The following is a 20497-nucleotide window of genomic DNA, read 5'->3' as shown; positions in this document are numbered from 1 at the left end:
TGCTAATGGTGCCCCATCCTGGAGAACAGAATGGCAGAAGTGTCAGGTGGGGGAGAGCAGAGCAGTGTATTGGAAGCAGGGAAAAGTTAAAGGACTCGGTGTCTTAACAAAATGAAGCCAGCTGGTGTTGGGAAGCAGGGCTCAGTGGGACTGGCATGAGGCCTGAGAGCAATGGAGAGCAGGGTCAGGCTGGCTGGACCCAGGCTGGTTTGGTGGGGTACAGTGGAGTGTTCTCCTTGCTGTCCTCACTGTGTCCAGGGTACTGCAGCCAGGTGAGGGCAGCATCTGTGTGGCCTTGCCTGAATGTGGACCACAGAAGGCAGCTTGGCATGGGATGGGTAGGATGAAGCCCAAGAAGATTCTGGTGCTAAGAGGGCATCTGTCCTACCTGTGCCGTCACCTTCCAGCAGCTGCTTCTGCCACCTGCTGTGAGCAGGTGTGCACTATGAGTGCTTCAGGTGACACTGAGACCTGGCTCCTGGCTCCACTAGATGAGCACACCCAAGTGCACAGGGGGGACGTGGGGAAGGCCAACGCACATAATGATTTGGGATCACACAGCCCTGGAATGGGCCCCAATCAGCAGCCCTGCCTTTGAAGAATCTGAGCAAGGATAGTGTTTGCTCACAGGGACATTAGAGATTATTATTTAGAAGGCTGCTTGGCTTTCCTATCACCAGAGGTCCTACCTGCTTCCCTCCACTTCTGTCACCCTCCCCATGTCAGGTGCATTCCTCTCCCTCCTCCATGGCTGTCAGCATGATCTCTCTACCCCTCTGTTCTCCTCAGGTGCCAGGCATGGTCCAGTCCCTCCCAGGGCTCTGTCCATTCCAGGATGTACTCTTCAAAGCCCTGAACATCAAGCCCTGATGGCCCACAGCCTCATGCTCTACCTGGCTCTTGGAGTTTCTGCCATGCTGGTCATCCTCTGAGGCCAGGAGGGTGCCATGTCCCTTGCCTGTAGCACCCTAACGTGGTCTACCCCTCACCTGCATCAGCTGTCTCTCCTGCTGCTCATTCCCATGCACCTGGATGACTCCAGTGACCTTGACAGCTGTTTTCTCCCCCAAGACCTTCCCTTCTTATGCCCTCCTGGTCTGTCTGCTGGCTGTCTGTTGTTGTGTTTGAGTGGGCTGTTGGCTGACAGCCTCCTCTGGGGGCCAGGAGGGTGTTTTCCTTCCCATTGCTGTGCCCCTGGGCACTGAGCACAACACAGGTGCCCAGCACACAGTGGGGAAGGAGGAAGGACAGGTTGCCAGCACCAGGATTTGGGGCTTCCCTGTGGGGATATGTCCCATTTTATAAGATGTCTTTGGAGAACAGCATTTACTCCCAGAGAAAACTGACCTCAATGAGGTTGGGCTGCTAAGTGGCTTTTAATCTCCTTTAAAGAATGTGAGGTACGAAGCTGGGTACAATGGTGCATGCCTGTAATCCCAGCAGCTCGGGAGGCTGAGGCAGGAGAATCACGAGTTCAAAGCCAGCCTCAGCAAAAGTGAGATGCTAAACAACTCAGTGAAACCCTGTCTCTAAATAAGATACAAAATAGGGCTGGGTTGTGGCTCAGTGGTTGAATGTCCCTGAGTTCAAGCCCTGGTACCTCAAAATAAATAAATATTTTTAAAAGAGAACATGGGTTACTGGGCCTGGGGTTGGGGCTCAGTGGTAGAGTACTCTCCTAGCACATGTGAGGTACTGGGTTCAATCCTCAGCGCCACATAAAAAAAATAAAGTTATATACATATGAATGTATAAGTGTGGGGCACCGACTGGGGCCAGCTCACAGAAGATGCTCATTTCCTCTATCAGTTCTGGGGACTGGTATTCGAGGGCCTGTGACCTGGGCTCCTGAGGGCACTTGGAGTACCTTCCACATGCAGCATCCCTCACTGGACTCACCTGAAGGATCCTCAGCTGAAGGACCCTCTCACCTGGAGACTCCCTCAACTAAAGCACTCTCTCACCTGGAGCACTCCTCACGTAGTGAGACCCTCACCTGGAGTACCTTTTGCCTTGATGCCTCAGATCAGAGGAGTCTTCCACATCTGTGCCACTGTGGGCCTCAGTCCTGGAGTCAAGGAGGGTTGAGGACCAGAGGCTGCTGGAACATTTGGCCCTGAGGCCTTGGAGGGCTGTGAGAGGGGGTAATGGTAACATCAGAGCTAAAAATGTTACCCCACATGGAGTGGGCTCTGAAGCCTGCTGCAGTCTTTTCATGGGAGGTCCTTGAGGGCTCTGGGATGGAATTTGTGCCCTGGAGCCACAGACCTAGGTCACACCCTCCCCAGATGAGGTTCAGGCATTCCCCCTTGTTGAGCCCTTCCTGGGAAATGGGTCTGGACTCTACAGGGAGACCCTGAAGATCTCAGCACAGTACTGATGGTGAGAGCCCCTTCAAGAGCAAAATGATTTATCCTGGGACCAGATGGGGGCACCCTGCTTCCACTCCCCTGACCCTGCTTGGAGGCAGAGGAGATAGGCAGAGAGTCTTGGGGATAGGCAGGTGGGTCATCTGGCTGTGGAAGATCATGTCCACAGGTGTGAGAACTTCATGGCCATGGTGGCCAAGGTGGCTGTGGTGGCCATGGGTGAGGATGGTGTGGCACTGCTGCCCTCAGCTCCTGCTCCGTCCTGGCCCGCCCCCTGTCACGGCTGAGGATGACTCAGGGCCCATCTGTCACCTCAGCAACACGGAGTCGCCTAGCGATGGCGGTCTCCCAGCAACGGTCGTCTCCTAGCAATGGGATATTTTCCTGGCCCTGGCTGGAGCCAGCAGCTATTTTTAGCTCAAGTGCAAATCAATCAGCAGCTGCATTTTCAGCTCCAGAGATTGGGGGGGGGGTTCTCAGCAAGTGAAGAAAAACATCTGAAATAGGAATCTTGCTTCCCACACCTTGAGGTGCAGGGCAGAAGGTGGGCAGGAGCCATAGGTTGCACAGGCTCCCTGGATAGTCGGCAGCTATGACTGTTCCTGGGAACCCCAGCCCAAAGAGCTGGTGGCTTGAGAGCACTCCGAGTTTCCATAGATTAAGCTGTGTGGATGACCCAGGTCAGTGCTCATGATGGATGCCACTGAGCATGTTACTGGATGGCTCTGATAGCCCCATCCCTCCGTTGTAGAAACTATCTCCTTATACCCAGGGCTATAGCACTATACCAGGGCCATCCAGAGCAGCACATGTGACCATTCCTGGTTGTAGGGATCTCAGTGCCAAGTCCTTATCTGAGGACACAGGGAGGACCAGCCTCAGGTCACCCACATCTCTCCCTCACCTGGCTACCAGTGAAATCTGAGACTTGGGCAGAGAACCCTGTTCAAGCTGGAGACTTGACTATTCTCTCTGGGATTTCTGGTCATTTCCTCCAGAGTTCTGCTCACTGGTACCTTGAGGCAAGCTCACCTTGGTCAGTAAAGCTGGCAGGGCTGGCCTTGCCATCCCCACCATCCACTCCAAGTGGTCTGGGTTTGCTCTGAGCTCCATCAGTCTTGAGGCCATTGCCCCCTGCCCCCCTTAACTCTGCTCTGGGGTTTGTTCCTGGGGGATGTGCAATAGCAGAGGTGGGCATCTGAGAGGTGACACCCTATGGCAGTGCCTGAGGCCTCCACTGCTCCTCACCTCCATCAGGCTGCTTCTCCAAGGCTCCTTTGGGGAAGCCAGGCCTCAGGATTTTCTCCCAGGCTGGCCACCTCTCTTTGAGACAAGAGGCTTTGGGATGCTGCATGCCACTTGGCCAAAGCCAGGCAGAGCAGAAGCTGGGAAAGGGGGGACAGCCATTCAGATCTCTTCACTCTCACAGGGGGAATTCAAGCCTTCGAGGTCTGATGTGAATACACTTAAGCAAGCCCCAACTGGCAGCAGTCGGCAAGTTCCCCAAGGTCAGGACCTTATTCATTCACTTAACCTTTCCCTGATTTACTCTCCAGGTAGTTACTGAGCACAGGCACCAGGTGCATTGTATCCTGTATCCATAGCAACTAAGTCCACACATGGCCTTCAGGATCCTTGCCCATGGCATTGGAGCTCAATGGCTGAAGCACTGAGGTGCTTCCCTGGGTGGGACAAGAGCTATGAGAAATGGTTTCTCTCTGGGTTTTCTCTCTTGGTAACAACATCATCGCAGTATCACCAAAAGATGGGCATGGTGCAAGCAGCAGAAGGATCGTAGTGTTGAGGAGGCAGCTTAGACCAGGTCACCCTCTGGGAACCCGTCTCTTGCACCCAGGACACTGTCCCCTTCTCTGGGTGAACGCTGGAGTTATTGGCGCGATTCTGAGGCTGACTCCTCACATGCCTCCAGAGGGCGCCTGGAGCCCACTAAATGCCCCAGGGGCCTGGGCTTGGGTAGCTGCAGCCTGGTGATGATGGAGAAGGTGATGGTGCAGCCTTTGGGCCAGGACAGCTGTGGCAGCTGACCCAAGGGTCCCCCCTTCCTTCTTCAAATATCTGATGAACCTTCTGTTCACACTGGGCTCTCTCGCTTTTTTCCTTTTAAATTTTTGGATCTGGGGATTGAACCCAGGGGTGATCTACTATGGAGCTCCAGCCCTTTTTTCATTTATTTATTTTGGATTTTTTTTGGGGGGGGCTACTGGGGATTGAACCCAGGGCCTTGTGCTTGCAAGATAAGTACTCTACCAATTGAGCTATATTCTCAGCCCCCCCCCCGCATTTTTGAGACAGGGTCTCATGAAGTTGCCCTGGCTGGCCTTGAACATTTAGATCCTCTTGTCTTGGCCTCTCAAGTAGCTAGGATGACAGGTGTGCAACACTGCACCCAGCCTATCAACCCTCTTAGGTTCAGTAGTATTAAGCACATTCTTACTAGTGTACAACCAATCTCCTGAGCTCCTTCCATCTCCCCAAACTGAAACCAAGCCTGTAAAACCCAACTATTCCTCTACCTTTGTGAATGTCATGGCTCTAGGAACCTCATATAGATAGAACTGCATAGTATTTGTCTTTTTGTGACTGGCTCATTTCCTCAGGGCTCATCCATATTATAGCAGGTGTGGAACTTTTCTGTTTTGAATAACAGAATGATATAATAGTAATAATAACCTATTGTGGATATAATGTGTTTGCCATGGACATTGGGTTACTTTCATTTTTTGGCTATTGTTATGCTCTGTTCTGGCTCCCTAGCCAGAGGCAGCAGGCCACCTGAGTCCCATGGCTCCTGGCCTGTCTTTGGTTTGGGAAGGTTCTGGGGACAGGAGAGGGCATCAGTACTAGAGAGCCTGCTGGGGCTGACTGGGGACTCCAACCACTCTCTCCCACTGGGGCCCTCCAGTCTCATCTGACTGCTATAAGCTGCAAATCCAGGGCTACAGGGGAAGCTGAGGCAGTGGGCACAGGGTTCAGAGTCTAGGCTGGCATCTCAAGGTTTCCTGGTGGGTCAAGAACTCTCCCCCAGAGTCTTGCCCACACTGTCTGTTCTTCCTGCTGCCTCCCCCAACACACCCCTCAGGCCAAACTCAGAGACCCCTGATACTCAGAAGTTCACCACTCCCTGCTTCACCTGACCCCCTGCTTCACTTGAAAGTGGAAGGCCAGCTGGTCTGGACTTGGAAGGGTCTGCTTCTGTGGCACAGGGTATCCTTCTACCTGACAATTACCTGTATCACAGGTCTTCCCCATACTAGCTCCTCCAGACGATTCCATCCTCCACAGAATTCATCCAACAACCCTGAGGTGTGACGCCTGTATATCTGAAGACAGAGTTAAGAGAGCTCAACCCTGCCCGTCCTGGAGGGCAGCAACAGGTTGACAGCGCTCCTACCTCCTGCTACTGATATCTCTCTCTCTCTCTCTCTCTGGTGCTGGGATTGAACCCAGGGCCTTGTACATGCAAGACAAGCACTTTACCAATTGATCTATATCCCCAGCCCCTGGTATTGGCCATTCTTCCCTGGGTACAAGCTGCCTCAGGGGAAGGGGCAGAGGAACCAGGTCGGGTGGTGGGTGGGCTAGAAGTGCAGCTCCCGCTCTCATAAAGGACCAGACTTGCTGCCACTCAGGGGGCGTGGCAGGAACATCTGGGTGAGCCGCCCCTCGTTCTTCTGGTGGACCCAAGCCCTCAGCCACTCCATCTAGGGCTCCAGAACTCGGAGGACAGTGGTGACCAGGATGGCTCAGTACCGGCAAGGCAGGGATGGAGGACGGCAAGGGCGACGCAGCGCAAGAGCAGGGACAGCCACAGGTCCCACTTGGCCTGCGGGCTGGACAGTCCTCCCGCCGAGCACTGGGCCCGCCCTCGAGAGCCTTTGCGATTGGCAGAAAGTTCCACGGTGGGCCTTGATTGGCCAGCGTTCCGCCCCGCCCTCGGCCCCCTGCGCCCGGGCAGCGGGGGAGGGCAGCGCAGAGCTACTGAGGGCGCCCCGGACTAGCCGCGCCGGGCTGGGCGGCGGCGCCCGGGCTGCTCCCGCCGCCGCCCCGCTCAGAGGCAGCACCCCAAGACCCCAGACCCGAAGCCCCGGCGCGTCTCTGAGCCATGCCGCCCCCGGCGCTGTTCTGTGCACTCTGCTGCAGCCTCCTGGCTGTGTCCGCGCGCGCCGGCTACTCAGAGGACCGCTGCAGCTGGAGGGGCAGGTAGGGGCCCTACGTGCAAGCCCGGCTGTGCTCCCTTTTGGAGAATCTGGGAGACTGCGTCGCTCCCAAGTGCGCTTCCCCCAGGAATCCAAGGAATGCTGGACCTCGGTGTCCTTCACAAAGGGGGCGCCGGTGTTCTGCGATTACTACGGGAAAGCGGGCTGTGCGGGCCAAGGACACCAGCAGCTCGCCTCAGCGCTGTTCTCCTGTCCCCAGCGGCCTGACGCAGGAGCCCGGCAGCGTGGGGCAGCTGACCTTGGCCTGTGTGGAGGGCGCCATCGAGTGGCTATACCCGGCTGGGGCGCTTCGCCTGACTCTGGGCGCTCCTGACTTTGGCACGAGGCCGGGCATCACCTGTTTGCGCCCAGCGCGGCCCTTCGCGGGCGCCCAGGTCTTCGCTGAACGGGAGGGCGGCTCCCTGGAGTTGCTGCTGACCGAGGGTCCAGGCCTGGCAGGGGGCCGCTGCGTGCACTGGGGTCCCCGCGAGCGCCGGGCCCTCTTCCTGCAGGCCACACCGCACCGCGACATCAGCCGCCGGGTGGCTGCCTTCCGCTTTGAACTGCGTGAAGACCGAAACCCAGAACTGCCTCCACAAGTCCACGGCCTTGGTGAGGATGGTGAGTGACCAATTGGATGGGAGGAGGTTGGAGTCACGAGGTTGCGCCCTACCTTGGACTGGCTGGAATGGGACTTGTAAGCCCCCTGCAGAGTGTCCAGCCGGTTGTCAGCCATCCACCTGTTTGGTTCTGGCTGAGCTCCCCACCCTCGGGATTCTTATCAAGGAAAGAACCGGCAGGGAGCAATGCGGAAGGGGTGGCCAAGCTGGCAAACTTGGGTCCCTGAAGGGCTGGGGGGAGGGGATGGCGGGCAGAGTCAAAGCCTGTGGCAAAAGCTGTCCTCACTGGCCTAGCGGTGACCTCATGCCCCTCCCCCAGCCCAGCCAACAAAAGTCCAGTGTGCCTCCCCGTCACCATGGAGACGCAGTCCTGCCTCTGCAGGGCACCAGGCCCAGCTCTTTGCTCATGGAGCTTTCAGCCTGACCCTGCAGGGGATGGGGCTCTCACTGTTCCGACCTCTTTCCCCAAAGATGGGAACCCCAGAGCCAGAGCACACAATAACCTCCTGCCACTCTGGCAGGGCTGCTGCTCTTTGGGTCCCAGAAGGCCACTCTGGGAAGTCACAGAAGGTTCCCGAATGCTGGTATGTATATATGAGATGGGTGTTCAAGAGTGCCCCAGGACACTGTCCAGGTGGACACAGCCCCCAGACTCATGTCTGTGGTGGGTGTCACACAGGCTCTTGCCTGCCAGGGTATTTCCTGACTACAGGTGTGCACACATGCCATGTGACTGCACTTCTGGTGGTGCCTGGGCTCATGATCCCTCCTGCATGCAGGTGCCTGCAGGCCCTGCAGTGATGAGGAGCTCCTCCTGGCTGCATGTACCAGTGACTTTGGTGAGTGTCCCCGTGTGGGGGAGCCTGGGGCATGCCCTCCCCTGATGGCCCACCCCTGGCCAACATGTTTCCCCGCAGTGATCCGCGGGACCATCCACAGGGTCACACATGACATGGAGCTGCAGGAGTCTGTCATCACTGTGGTGGCCACCCATATCCTCCGCCAGACACTGCCACTGTTGGGGATGGGGGGGCCTGCAGGCCAGGGGCAGGTCTTCATTCGAACCCAGCTGCGCTGTGGTGTCCGCCCTGGCCCAGGCACCTTCCTCTTCATGGGCTGGAGCCGCTTTGGTGAAGCCTGGCTGGGCTGTGCCCCTCGCGTCCAAGAATTCACCCGAGCCTACACATCTGCCCAGGCTGCCCACCTCCACCCCTGTGAGGTGACACTGGACTGAGGGCCTTTTTCAGGGGACAGGGTGCTAGGGAAGGTGTGTGGGAGGGAGGTGGGGAGGGGTGGCTTCTGGATGCATTTATGTTCCCAGCTGCTTCCAAGGGTTAGGGATAATCAATAAGAATACTGATCACATGGTAGATCTGGTCTCCTTTGGCCAGCACAACCCTGCACCTGCCTCATTTAATTTCCTTCTCCCTCTACTGTCTTTGCCCACCCCTTCTCAGCCTGGACCTTACCCATGCGTCTGGCTTATTGGCTGGCTGTTGCCTCCAACACCAGGTGCTTCTGGGGCTCAGAGGAGGAGCGAAAGGTGCCATAACTCCCAAGGCCAAGGGGTCTGGGGTCCCTCAGGTGTGTGGGGGCAGGCAGGTAGGCATCACCCCCAGCTCTAAGCCCATCCTGTGAAGGAAAGGGGTTGCAGTCTGGCAGAGTGCCAATTCCCTCTGTAGCTGTTGTGAGCCAGTCATCTTTGGCCCAGTCCCGCCCTCCGGGAAGAATGGGCCCCTCTGTCCAGAGGCCCCTGCAACGTGCTGAGCATCCAGACATGGCGAGGAGCCTGCAGGGTGTGGGGTCTCCACTGTGGGATCCTGCTTGTCTGTTTCCGGCGAGTGGGGTGCACAATAGGGTCTCTAAGGACCGTTTCCCGCCACTGGTCCCATTGTTGCTGTCCCTGCCTTCTTCCTCAGCCTCCCAGCTGCATAAGGGCTAGTGAGGCCCTGGACAAAGCTCAAGGCCCTGAGGCTGAAAGCCCCTGCATGGGGGTGTGCACTAGGGCTCTCCAGCCCTGGAAGAGTAGATTCCGCTTACCCTCAACCCCTCAGCTATTGGGAAAGAGCCACAGCTCTAATGCTGGGGGACCTCAGGGCCAAGCTTTTCATCTTTGTCTGCTCTCACTGGGGAAAGGGGCAGAGGCAGGGATGGAACCCAGAGGTTGAATGGGTCTGTCATCTTTCAGGCAAGAAATTGAGGCTAGGAGAGGGACAAACCTGTATAGGATCCACACACCCTTGCTCCAGACTGGGCTGACCAAGTGCCCTGTGCCACACAGACTGCTCAGTGGCTGCCTTGGAACCTCCAGGGGACGGGCTATCTAAGTGCCCATGAATTCAACTGCCTGCTTCCTGAGACTGAGGAGGAGGGTAGAGAGCACCCATGGATGGCAGGCGCTACTGGGTCTCCTCCCACTGTTTCCTCTCATCTCCTCAACCATGCATCCTCAGCACTCAGACCTCCACTTTTCATCTGCAACATGGACCACCCCTTGGACTCCAGACCCTTACTCCCACCCCCCAGCATCTTCAGGAGCAGAGAAAGAGGGAACCCTGGGCTCTCCCACTGCTCACCTATTCTGGGGAGGTTCTTCCCCCAGGGCTGAGTAGCATCCTCACCTGTGGTACCTGGCTTAATTCTCTGGCCAGTTTCCCACAGTCAGTGCAGAGACCTGTTTCCACAACCTCCCCTCTGGGCCACATCCACTGATGCTTATAGACCACCTCCCAGTTCACCAGTCCACAAATACACTGGGAAGGTGTACTGGGGGGCCCTCAACTCATGTAGCCTGGAAGGTTCCTGAACATCCTACCCACACAACCATCCAGAGAAATCAGACTTTCCAACAGTGCTCTGCTTCTCAGACAGAAGGGCACAGGAGACTTTGGTGCTCCAGGAGTCCCAGGAGACAAGTGGCCAAGGCCTAAGAAGGGAGAGTGGAGATAGCAAAGGAAATGGTGTGGGTAAGAAGTGGACTGGAACTGCAGGAGCTGGCCTGAGGGCTCCATGAAGGTCAGAGACGCCTTCATGTGTGTGAACTTAGGCAGGCAGGCCTTGGCTGCTGAGTGCCCAAAGGCAGAAGAGCAGAGTTCTGATGTGAGTGTAAGAGTCACCAGGTGCAGTTCCGGAGAGCCTTACTGGAGCCAGACATGGCTCCAGGTACTGGAAATAATGCAAGGAGTCCCCCCAAGAACAGGGCTTCCACACCTGGAGCTCAGTGCACATCCTTCCTTCTCTTGGAGGGCCCAGTTATAGCCCCCTAGGATATAGGGCCCTAGGAGCTGGTGTACAGGCCTCCTCCCCAGTGCAGTGCACGGAGGCTTTGCTGCTGCCCAGGGACAACTGTCTCAACTGTCCCTCAGTCTGGTTAGGCTAGGGCCAATGTGCAGGCAGGCATGGAAGACACTCTGCAATTGGGGCTGAAGGGTTGGCCTTGGGCACACCCACTTTTCTGGAAGCGGTTTCCATCCTTGTGAGTCCCCTGACCAGGACGTGAATGGCTGAGCAGCCAAGCCAGGCTGTGTGCACAGACATGGCAATGACATTCAAGAACATTCGTCCTCAGTCTGGGGTGATGAGGTGACCAGCTGCCTGACCCAAGGTTCTGTCCCTTTCCTTGCCGCCTCCACCCCAGGGCTTTACCAGGAGCCACTCAACCCTTTTTCACTTTCTGGAGGAGGTGATCTCAGGGCTCCCCTAGCTGCCTTCCACCCCCAATGCTGGGCCAGCTGCCAGAGGCCCAGCCTCTCGCATCCGGCGCCCCTCCCACCATACTCCGAAGAGAGCCAACATCTGTCTCCTCGCCCCAGTCTTTCCTGTCAAGCCCCTCCTCCCTGGCCCTCCAACTCCAGCGCATCCTCCCTTCCCGCTTAACGGTCCTCGCTGTGGGAGGGAGCCTGCAGGATGTCCTCCCGGGACCGCTCTGGGTTTGGCTGGCTTCCAGGGTGTCCTGGTCAGCGAAACCCGCGCCGGTCTCCAAGTCAGCCTTGTGAGGACTTGGCTATGACCCAAGGCCCGCAGCAAACCCTTCCCGTCGGCCCCACCAACGCACCCCTCTCCGGTGCACGCTCTGGAGGCTGGGGCCTCCGCCCCCGCTCGGACGTTCCCATGCCAGGACAGGCCCCGATAGTCGCCCGCATTGTGGGACGACCGAGCCAACTGCCCCGGCTAAGAGCAGGCCGCGGCCCCGTGTGTCCGCGAGGGTTGCTGACCACCCGGGCCGCTGCAACCGCAGGGCGCCGCCGCCCGGAACCCGAGGGAGAGCTCTGGGCTGGGGCCGGCGGAGCCGAACGCTCGACCCACCAGCCAGTAGGCCTGCGGCAACTTCCGGCGTCTAGTCCCGGCCTCCGCTCAGCCACCGGTACTCGCCCGAGCAGCGCTGGGAAGGCGCGTAACCGACGGGGCACGGCGGAGGGAAAGGGCTTGGAAGCGGGAGGACCCTGAGCCGCCTGTTCCGCAGCCATGGAGCACGACGACCCTGCCGAGGCGCTGACGGAGCTGCGCGAGCGGCGGCTGGGCGCGCTGGAGCTGCTGCAGGCGGCGGCGGGCTCGGGGCTGGCCGCCTACGCCGTGTGGGCGCTGCTGTTGCAGCCAGGCTTCCGCCGAGTGCCGCTGCGGCTGCAGGTGCGGGCGAGGCTTGGCCGCTCGGCGGAACCTCAGCTGGGCGGGACCGCGGCCGGGGGCAGAGAGTACGGAGGGGCGGGACCACTAGTGGTTCGGTCCCTGACCGGGGGACGGGACCGGGTTAAGAGCGGGGCTGCGAAGGGGTGGGACTAGGAAGGGTGCGGGCCCGGCCGGTGGGTGGGACTGGGGTGTGTGGAAGGGCGAGACCACTAAGGGTGGGACTCTGGGCAGGTACACGGCGTGGGTTGCGGTGTGGGGCGGAGGCATCGCCTTGGAATGACAGGGACCGCGCCGGTGTGCGGAAAAGTGACTGCAGCTAAACGCTGGGCTGGGCTTTGGGTTGACACCTGCTCTGGGTGCGGCAGGAAAGTCCACCACAGAACTTCCAGTTCTTGTCCAGGAGGCAAATTCTGCCCCCACCTGGTGATTGCGAGGGGACGTGGCCCATGGATTCTGGCCCTCAGCCCGCCCACTTAATCTCGCCCAGGTACCCTATGTAGGCGCCAGTGCACGGCAGGTTGAGCATGTGTTGTCGTTGCTGCGTGGTCGCCCGGGAAAAATGGTGGATCTGGGCTCTGGAGACGGCAGAATTGTAAGGCCTGTTTGTGTCCCTGTGTGTCTTCCCTGCCCTTGGTGTGGTGGTCCCTCCCCAACATTCGGGTCCTGAACTGCTGGTGCCGGCAGGTGTTGGCGGCCCACAGGTGCGGTCTCCGCCCGGCTGTGGGCTACGAACTGAACCCGTGGCTTGTGGGGCTTGCGAGGTTGCATGCCTGGAGGGCCGGTTGTGCTGGCAGCGTCTGCTACCTTCGTGAGGATCTCTGGAAGGTAACCTAGGGGACCTAGACCCCTGAGATCCACAGCTGATTATGCTTCAGATTCTGCCTTGGTCAGCCTTCTGGCAGCCCCAGGTTTCTCTGACTCCTGGGTGGGCCAGGGGTCAGGTCTGAAACTGCAGGGACCCAGGTCGCCAGCCCCCTCCCCCTGCCGGTGTCTCTCCTTCTCACAGGTGAGCCTGAGGGACTGCCGAAACGTGTCCGTGTTCCTGGCCCCCAGCGTGGTAGGTCTGAGGTCTGCAGCCTCACCGAGAGTTGGGGCCACACACTGGCATGTGCTGCATTGAGGCCTGGGGATGGATGCTGGACAAGGGCAGGTTGGGTCCTGCTGCCCTTGCCGCCTCCTCACCACTTCTCTCTCCCACAGCTCCCCTTGCTGGAAGATAAACTGCTGGCAGAGCTGCCTGCTGGGGCTCGTGTGGTATCTGGACGCTTCCCCCTACCCACCTGGCAGCCTGTGGCTGTGATAGGTGAAGGCCTAGATCGGGTCTGGGCCTACGATGTCGACATGGACGTCCACCATGCCAGACCTGCTGCCACATCCTGCTCCATCCTGCCCACCCCAGGACCTGGTTCTGCCTTGGCCCCCAGCCTCCCCAATTCTCAGGCTGGCTGACTGGACACAATAAAGGCTCATAGATCACAGGCTTATTTTGTGGATAGTGGGGTTGTTGGGTGCAGGGATGACTGGGGTGTGGGGGAGCCTCCATTGCTGGCTACGAAGGGGTCTGCTCTGTGCTCCTCAGAAGGCCGGCTGTGTCCTTGGATGTTAGGGATTGGCTGGAGGTGTGGTTCCCGCATTCCAGGGGTCCCCTGCACCCACCAGCTTCCTCAGCCTCAGGATTTCCTGCTTATACCTGCTCAGAGGAATCAGGTTAAAATCATCTACCTGACTATGGACTATCTTCCCCCACCCAGACTAAAGTCCTCTCCCATTCACCTCACCTTCCCAGGTGCTGGTCCACATACTCCTGTAGCTCTGAAAGCTGCTCTTCAGCCTTGGTGGCCCGCACGAGCAGCTGTGCTCGCTCACATTCCAGCTCTGCCTGGGAGGAGCATGAGCCTTAAGCCAGGGCAGAGTGTGCAGAGGGGCCCTTTCCAGCCCTACCCACTACCTGAGTGCCTCGGGCGAAGTCCTGGAGCTTCTGGCAGATCTGGGCCCAGGAGTTGGTATCCAGGCTCCTGTGAGAGGGGAGAAGAGGCAGTCTTGAAGGCTGACCTGGAACTTATTGGAGTGATTTGGGACACCGTACCCTGCCCAGGCCTTGGAGCTCCTGTGCATGAGGGGCCCAATGGCCACTCAGGGAATGCTAAGCCATGGGCAAGCTCAGATGGTGACCCCAGTCTACTGCGATGTTAACCCATTGGGTGTTTTGTTCTCCAAATCCTGGGAAGTACCACCTCAAGAGCCCTGCCCACTGTATAGCTGGGGAGGTAGAGGCCTGGAGGCAAGGGCTGGCCAGGTCACCAGGCAACCTGCTCCCAGCCTGTCTTTATCCTGGGTCCTTCAGGTATCAGCTGAAATGGTCCTCCCTCAGATGGGCTCTCCCTGATCTTCTCCATTCAAGATTGGCCTCTCTCCTGGCAGGGCCCTCTTCACACATCGGTACTTGGCCCAGCAGCCACCTTACTTCCCCTGTACAAACTGGAAGACCCTGGGCCAGAGACCAGCCATTTTGTTCACTTTAGACTGGCAGAAAGCTCTGCTTCAGTGTTGTATGATCTGCCCTCTCCCCACTCACCCACAGGAGGGCACTCACAGTGGCTCTGAGGTCTCCTGGGAGGAGGCTTCACCAGGTCCCTTTCGTGGGCACAAGGGCAGCATCCTGAACTGGCTGTGCTATAAAAGATCCCTTGGTTGGCTGAAGGAGGCAGGCCATTGAGGCCCTGGGGCTGGGACTTTGTTGAGCCTGGGATGAGGCTGGGGTCAGTTCTGGAGCTCTGTGCCCCTAGACAGTGTGAGCTAGCAGGGAGAGGAGCTCACCTCATCCTTCTCCTGCAGGTGGCTGAGCTCAGTGGCCAGGGGCACAGACAGTGGCTTCAGGTCTGTGGCTTTAGTAAAGGTAGCCTTGAGGGTCCCAGTTGTCCTGTCTGGGTCTGCTAGTGCCTGCGGCTGCTCCTGCTGCACACTGAGCCATACGTGGGGTCATGTAGGGCCGTACCACCCCAAGTGCCCAGATGAGAGTGGGGCCCACCTGTGTGTGGCCAGCAGCTCCTCATGCCTACGGCTCAGATCTGCCAGGTGCTTTCGGTAGGCCCTAGCAGCCCGGGCCAGCTGTTGCTCACGACTGTGATGTGCTGCCCGGATGTCCTGCAGAGTGGCCTCCAGGAAAGTCTGAAGGGCCGCCTGGCTTGCACCATCTGCATATCCCTGGAGAAGGTGAGTTGATGCTGGGGCAGCACTAGGGGGAGCTAGGTTTGGGGGCTGGGCTGGAGCTGGCAGGGTGACCTGGTTGGGCCCAATCCCATCCCTAGGGTCTCCCTGAAGCTGTCCAGCATGCCCAGACCAGATGTGGGCTTCCTGGGACTCACAGGCCTCCCCTCTCCACCACAGGGCCCCTGGCCTGGTGCTCACCACTGCCTCTCGGGCGCAGCGCTGCAGCCGGAGGGCATACTCCTCATTCAGCTTCTTCAGTTGCAGCTGCAACCGGGCGTTCTCAACCTGGGCCTGTCGGAGCTGGCCCTGGCAGGTGGACAGCATCTGGGGGTGAGGGAGGGATCTTGCTGCACTTGGAGGATACCTACTGCTGGATCTCGAAGCACACAGGGTGTGGGGGGTGATGCTCACCACTGCTTGTGCAGCTAGCCGCTGCCCAGCTGCCCTGGCTTCCTCTTGTGCTCCCTGCAGCTGCTGGCCCAGGGCTGCCCTGCTAATGATGTGAAGCTCAGCCAGGCCAGGGTGAGGGGTTCCTCAGCCCCTTGGGAATGGCTGCTGTGAGTACTGTGCCCTGACAGGACCTCCCAGACCCAGGAGAAGTGGCCACTCACACCCGTGTCTCCAGTGTCTGCTGCAGGGCCCTGTGATGTTCCAGCACCCACTTCACTTCACCCCGAAGCTCCTGGGTTCCCAGCAGCTGCAGGGCACACAAGAGCTGGCTGCCTGAGACCCCAAGCTCTGGGTCCCATTCCCACCCTGGGCTGGGAGAATGCCAGAGGATTCCCAGGTTAGGCTACAGAGTGCTCACACTATTCTCCAGTTTCAATGGCTTAGGGATCAGGACATCCTTGGGTTGCACCTGCATGGGTGAGAAGGCAGGGGTGAGGAGTGGGTGAGCAGGTCCCATCTCAACTGTGCCTGAGGAGGCCCTCAACAGCCTCACCCACCTGGGCTCTTCCTGTGGTCAGGGTGACCTGGTGGCTGTGGTGGGCAGAGTGTCTGGGCCCCTGGGTTTCTTGATTGAATTTCTGTACTGGGTTGACCTCTGCTGGGTCCACATGCCCCTGGCTGATATGATTTCCACGCACCTCCAGCTCCAGCACCCGGCTCTCCAGCCGAAGGACCTGTGGGTCATCAGGGTGAGCAGACGGTATACAAAGGACAGGGCGATACTGAATGTGGGTGTACTCCCAGGCACCACCTGCCCTGGTGTGATCATCTGGCACACCTGGGCTTCTACAGCTGCTCACCTCCCTCTTCAGCTGGAAGACTTCAGCCTCGTGCTGCTCCTGCAGGCGATGAGTTGCAATCTGAAGGTCGACCAGCTCCTTGGAGATCTGTGTGTGGCCAGGATAAGAGTGCTGCCTGTGAGCCCCTGCTGCCCCTGCTTCTGCCAATACCTTGGGGTCCCATCCCCACCTGTAGCAGCTGTTCCTCGCTCAGCTCCAGATCTGACGGAAGCTCTCCCTCCAGGCTGGTGGCCCAGGCTGAGGTGCCACAAGAGACTCCTGGCAGCCAGGCTTCTGCTTGGGGCACAGCCTAGGGAGGCACCATTCACCCCATGCCCAGGTGGGTTTCAGGTCTGGGCTTCGGCCCCTGTGCTGATAGGGTCATCTGACATGCCAACCCTGCTGGGCTGGGGCAGCCCTTCCCTGGCCAGGACCAGACCCAGGGTGCAGGGTCCCCCACCCCAGCCTCTGAGGGAGATGAAAGACCCAACTGATGTCGGGGTGGTGGCCACAGCTGCAGCAGTGTCCTAGGAGGACTCACATTCTCCAAGGCTCGAGGAGGGGCCCTCTGCTTGGGCCCTGGGGCTGCCACCCACTCCATAGGCAGCAGGAATTCCAGCCTGCTGCACCTGGCCCCCTGACCTGCTCTAGGATGGCTGCCTGGTGGCTGTTGCTCCACAGAGTGTCAGCGTTGCCAAGGCCTCTGTTGGTCTTGGAGATGCCAGAGTTACGCCCACAGGGCAAGGCAGTTTGGCAGTTGGGAGGAAGGACTGGGGAACCTGGTTCCTTACAGTTATGGCGTTGGCTCCTTTCTGGGCCATTTCCTCATTTGGGAAATGCAGACCAACACCCAGGGCATTCACCTGGATCCGGTATATGGAAACTAAAAATGCAGTTGCTGGTACTGCTGTGCTTACGAGGAATGTCCTATCCTACCATGTGGATTCGACAGTTTATTTTTTAAAAATATCTTTAATTAATTAATTTTTATGTGGTGCTGAGGATCGAACCCACCCAGGGCTCCTTAACCACTGAGCTACATCCTCAACCCTTTAAAAATATTTTATTTAGATATAGTTGCTGAGGCTGACTTTGAACCCCCAAACCTCCTGCCTCAACCTCCTGAGGCGCTGGGATTACAGATGTGCACCACGGCGTCTGGCTAGTGCTTCGTACACTCTTCAGATAGATGCCTTTGGTGTACCTCCAGGTGCTGGCCGAAACTTGGGATAGGCTGGTAAATAAGCTATACAGCCTTCCCCACCCCTAGCCTGAGAGGAAGGGTGCGGACATTCCAATACTGGTAGCAGTCTCGGAAAGCTTGCGTAGTGAAGGTTTCTGTGAGCAGGCGGCTTGTGTCCGGAACCAGGTCAAGGCGTATGCGCCAAGCTCCACTGCGCATGCGTGTTCCCTCCAGCCAGCATCAGTCCCTGGCCGGGCAGTGAAGGCCAGCCGCCGGGTAGAACGACAGGCTTCCTCTGGGCTTAAGGCCCTGCCTCCGTCGGTCAGTCGAGCGTCCTCCAGGCCATCTGCACAGGTGTCGTGAGGGGTTGTCGGGACCACCTGTCTGGAGTCTGGGGTCCCTCTGTGGCTACAGGGCGGGATGGTGGGAGGAGGCGTGGCCTGCGGACTAGGGGCAGGGCCCGTTGGGAGGCGGGGCTGCGAGCCGAAGGCGGGGCCCCAACGAGGCCGCCTTGAACCTGCATGCGGATCTTCAGGAGTTCCTGAAGCAGGGCTCTTTGCACCTTCTGCGCGTGTGTGTCTGTCCGTGTCCCTGACTTGCCCAGAAGGGCTCAGTAGGCTGTGGGGGACTTCTTTTGGAGGAGGCGTGGGGTGGCTGAGTTCTGCCACCATGAAAGTCAAGGTCATTCCTGTGCTTGAGGATAACTACATGTACCTGGTCATCGAGGAGGACACGCGAGAGGCTGTGGCTGTGGATGTGGCGGTGCCCAAGAGGGTAAGGGACGGTCGGGGGTGGCAGGAACACCATTGAAGGTCTAGGCAGCCTTGAGTGCTACACGCCAAATCCCCCACCCTGGCTGGAGCAGACTGTCCCATCCTCTTCTTCGATCTCTGGTCTCCCGATGATCTTGGGGCTTCCTAAGTTAGGGCTGCCTTGGCACGCGTGTCCTTTATCCAGTGCTTAACTGCCCTTGTATAGCGGGGCGCCCGCTAATTGCATGCAGGATACAGGCCCTCCTCTGCGCTGTCCTAGGTACTGGCGGTGGTGTAGTATGGAGGGAGCAGCTCATCCAGACGTCCAAATCACCATGACTTTATTCCTTTCAGCTGCTAGAGATCGCAGGCCGAGAGGGAGTGTCTTTGACCACGGTGCTAACCACCCACCACCACTGGTGAGTGCAGGTGGGGCGTATGGAGGCTTGAAGACGCCTTTCTCTGACCAGAGGTAACTGCTCCCTCCGCTGCGGGTCCACAGGGACCACGCTCGGGGCAACGTGGAGCTGGCGCGGCTACAACCGGGGATGGTGGTGATGGGCGGGGACGAACGCATCTGTGGGCTGACCCGCATGCTGGTACATGAGGAGGAACTACGGGTGAGTACTGAGTATACACATGGGAAATGCGGGAAGGGACGACCCACCCCCTACCCGCCCTCACAGGTCCGCTTGCCCCTCTGCAGTTTGGGGCCATCCATGTGCGCTGCCTCCTGACGCCTGGCCATACCTCTGGCCACATGAGCTACTTCCTTTGGGAGGACGAAAGCCTGGACCCGCCTGCCCTCTTCTCGGGTACCCACAGCCCAGAGGTCACCCCGTCATCTTCTCTGACCAGGCTTCCCATCTCCTCTTACCTACCCTCCTCCCACAGGGGATGCACTGTCCGTGGCTGGCTGTGGCTGGCACTTGGAAGGCACAGCCCAGCAGATGTACCAGAGTCTGACAGAGACCCTTGGCACCCTGCCCCCACAGACGGTGCGTGGGATCCAGACCTTGCTTAGTGCTGTGCTTCCTCTGGGAACCCTCATGCCCTGTCCGGGTCCAGACGGTGGAACCAGGGCCAGGGCCTGAGTGCCTCCCACCTCTGCCTGCAGTAGTGCTCTGCACACTGAATGCCCTTTCTCCAGAAGGTGTTCTGTGGCCATGAGCACACACTGCGCAACCTGGAGTTTGCACACACAGTGGAGCCCCACAATGACCACGTGAGAGCAAAACTGTCTTGGGCCCAGGTAGGCCACTTCTTGCCCCTTAATGGGAGGGATGTGCAGTGGGGAGAGCACGTGCTCTCTTTTGAGTTTGGCTGCAGGAGAATCCCCAGGGTCAGCATGATTAGCCTTGGTGGCCACTGCAGGCTTTGCATGGGTTATGTGGCCCTGTGGCCACAGCCAAGCAGGCTGGGACTGTCAGGAAAAGCCTGGTTATGACAAGGGCCTATGGTCGCTGCAGAAAAGAGATGAGGACGATGTGCCCACTGTGCCATCCACCCTGGGCGAGGAGCTGCTGTACAATCCCTTCCTGAGGGTGGCGTAAGTATGGCCATGTCTGGGGCCTCCCCATGGGTGGGGCTTGAGCTACAGTCATCAAGGCAGCCTGGGAGGCATCTCCCTGTGGAACCAGCTGGCAATGCCAGCCTGCCTTCCCTGGGACCTCCTTGGCAGCCATTTGGTTAGTTAAGGTGTCTGGGGGCCATTAATTGGGCTGAGTGTCCCTGGCACCAGGAGAGGCCCACATTAAGTATCGTCCTGTCATCCATCCAGTGCCCTGTCCCTTCCCACCCCCATGGGTAGCCTAGTGTCCAGCCATTCCCCACTGTGCCCCTCCCCCACAGAGAAGAGGCCGTACGCAAGTTCACAGGCAAAGTGGCCCCAGCCGAGGTCCTGGAGGTGCTGTGCAGGGAGCGGGCTTGCTTCCAGCAGGATGTGGAGCCACCACAGCCACAGGCCCGGGCACTCCTCGCACTGCAGTGGGGGCTCTTGGGCCACCAGAAGTGAGCCACCCAGAGCCCACTCAACTCCATGTTGCTCCTCCCACGACTCTCAGTCTGCCTGGACCCACACAAGGGTGGCCTCTGTGGACCTGCCTGGCTGTATGCCCAGCCTTTGAGGATCAGCAAGTGGTACTCTCCTCCACTGCTCCTGGAGGTAGACCTGCAGGACCTCTGTGCAGCCACACACCTGTCTGTGCCCGAGCAGTCCTGCCTGGGTTCTGCTCAGTGAATAAATCTCTGAGAGGCCCTTTGGGGCACCGACGCTCCAAGACAGCAGTGAT

General features: G+C 58.7%; 3 protein-coding genes across 10 annotated transcripts; 2 read left to right on the top strand and 1 right to left on the bottom strand.

The window, feature by feature from the left end:
- The first annotated feature begins 6342 nt into the window (after positions 1 to 6342).
- On the top strand, positions 6343 to 13316 carry Metrn (meteorin, glial cell differentiation regulator). Of its 8 annotated transcripts, none has more exons than XM_077802551.1 (9): positions 6343 to 6590; positions 6807 to 7207; positions 7728 to 7790; positions 7986 to 8045; positions 11669 to 11832; positions 12320 to 12424; positions 12517 to 12657; positions 12839 to 12889; positions 13033 to 13316. In XM_077802551.1, the coding sequence occupies exons 1-9, from the start codon at positions 6493 to 6495 to the stop codon at positions 13279 to 13281; spliced, it is 1332 nt and encodes a 443-aa protein (XP_077658677.1). In that variant the 5' UTR covers positions 6343 to 6492; the 3' UTR covers positions 13282 to 13316. The 8 variants fall into 8 exon arrangements, with proteins under 8 accessions (XP_077658677.1, XP_077658676.1, XP_077658678.1 ...); XM_077802550.1 differs by lacking the exon at positions 11669 to 11832 and adding an exon at positions 8124 to 8425; XM_077802552.1 differs by lacking the exon at positions 11669 to 11832 and adding an exon at positions 8124 to 8425 and having other exon boundaries at positions 12839 to 12900.
- A 91-nt stretch (positions 13317 to 13407) lies between these two features.
- Ccdc78 (coiled-coil domain containing 78) lies at positions 13408 to 17673 on the bottom strand. The gene is given in 14 exon segments (XM_026385293.2): positions 13408 to 13522; positions 13611 to 13711; positions 13781 to 13847; positions 14426 to 14505; positions 14650 to 14752; positions 14861 to 15036; positions 15241 to 15366; positions 15454 to 15532; positions 15654 to 15739; positions 15851 to 15901; positions 15990 to 16166; positions 16293 to 16379; positions 16462 to 16581; positions 17536 to 17673. Coding segments are annotated over 14 exon segments (1506 nt in total).
- Haghl (hydroxyacylglutathione hydrolase like) lies at positions 17354 to 20319 on the top strand. The gene is given in 9 exon segments (XM_077802441.1): positions 17354 to 17808; positions 18098 to 18228; positions 18561 to 18625; positions 18709 to 18826; positions 18913 to 19095; positions 19097 to 19204; positions 19357 to 19458; positions 19676 to 19755; positions 20058 to 20319. Coding segments are annotated over 8 exon segments (924 nt in total). The 5' UTR covers positions 17354 to 17808; positions 18098 to 18123; the 3' UTR covers positions 20221 to 20319.
- The last annotated feature ends 178 nt before the right edge of the window (positions 20320 to 20497 follow it).

Source organism: Urocitellus parryii, chromosome 9 (assembly GCF_045843805.1).
Source record: "Urocitellus parryii isolate mUroPar1 chromosome 9, mUroPar1.hap1, whole genome shotgun sequence".
NCBI lineage: Eukaryota > Metazoa > Chordata > Mammalia > Rodentia > Sciuridae > Urocitellus > Urocitellus parryii.
Note: the sequence above shows the minus strand (reverse complement) of the source record. Positions and strands in the feature narration are given on the sequence as shown.

Coding starts and splice junctions, on each gene's coding strand:
- Metrn (XM_077802550.1), top strand. CDS start 6,493: ATGCCGCCCCCGGCGCTGTTCTGTGCACTCTGCTGCAGCCTCCTGGCT. Junction 7,791..7,985: donor CAGAAGGTTCCCGAATGCTG/GTATGTATATAT, acceptor TCCTGCATGCAG/GTGCCTGCAGGCCCTGCAGT. Junction 12,890..13,032: donor TGTTCCTGGCCCCCAGCGTG/GTAGGTCTGAGG, acceptor TCTCTCCCACAG/CTCCCCTTGCTGGAAGATAA.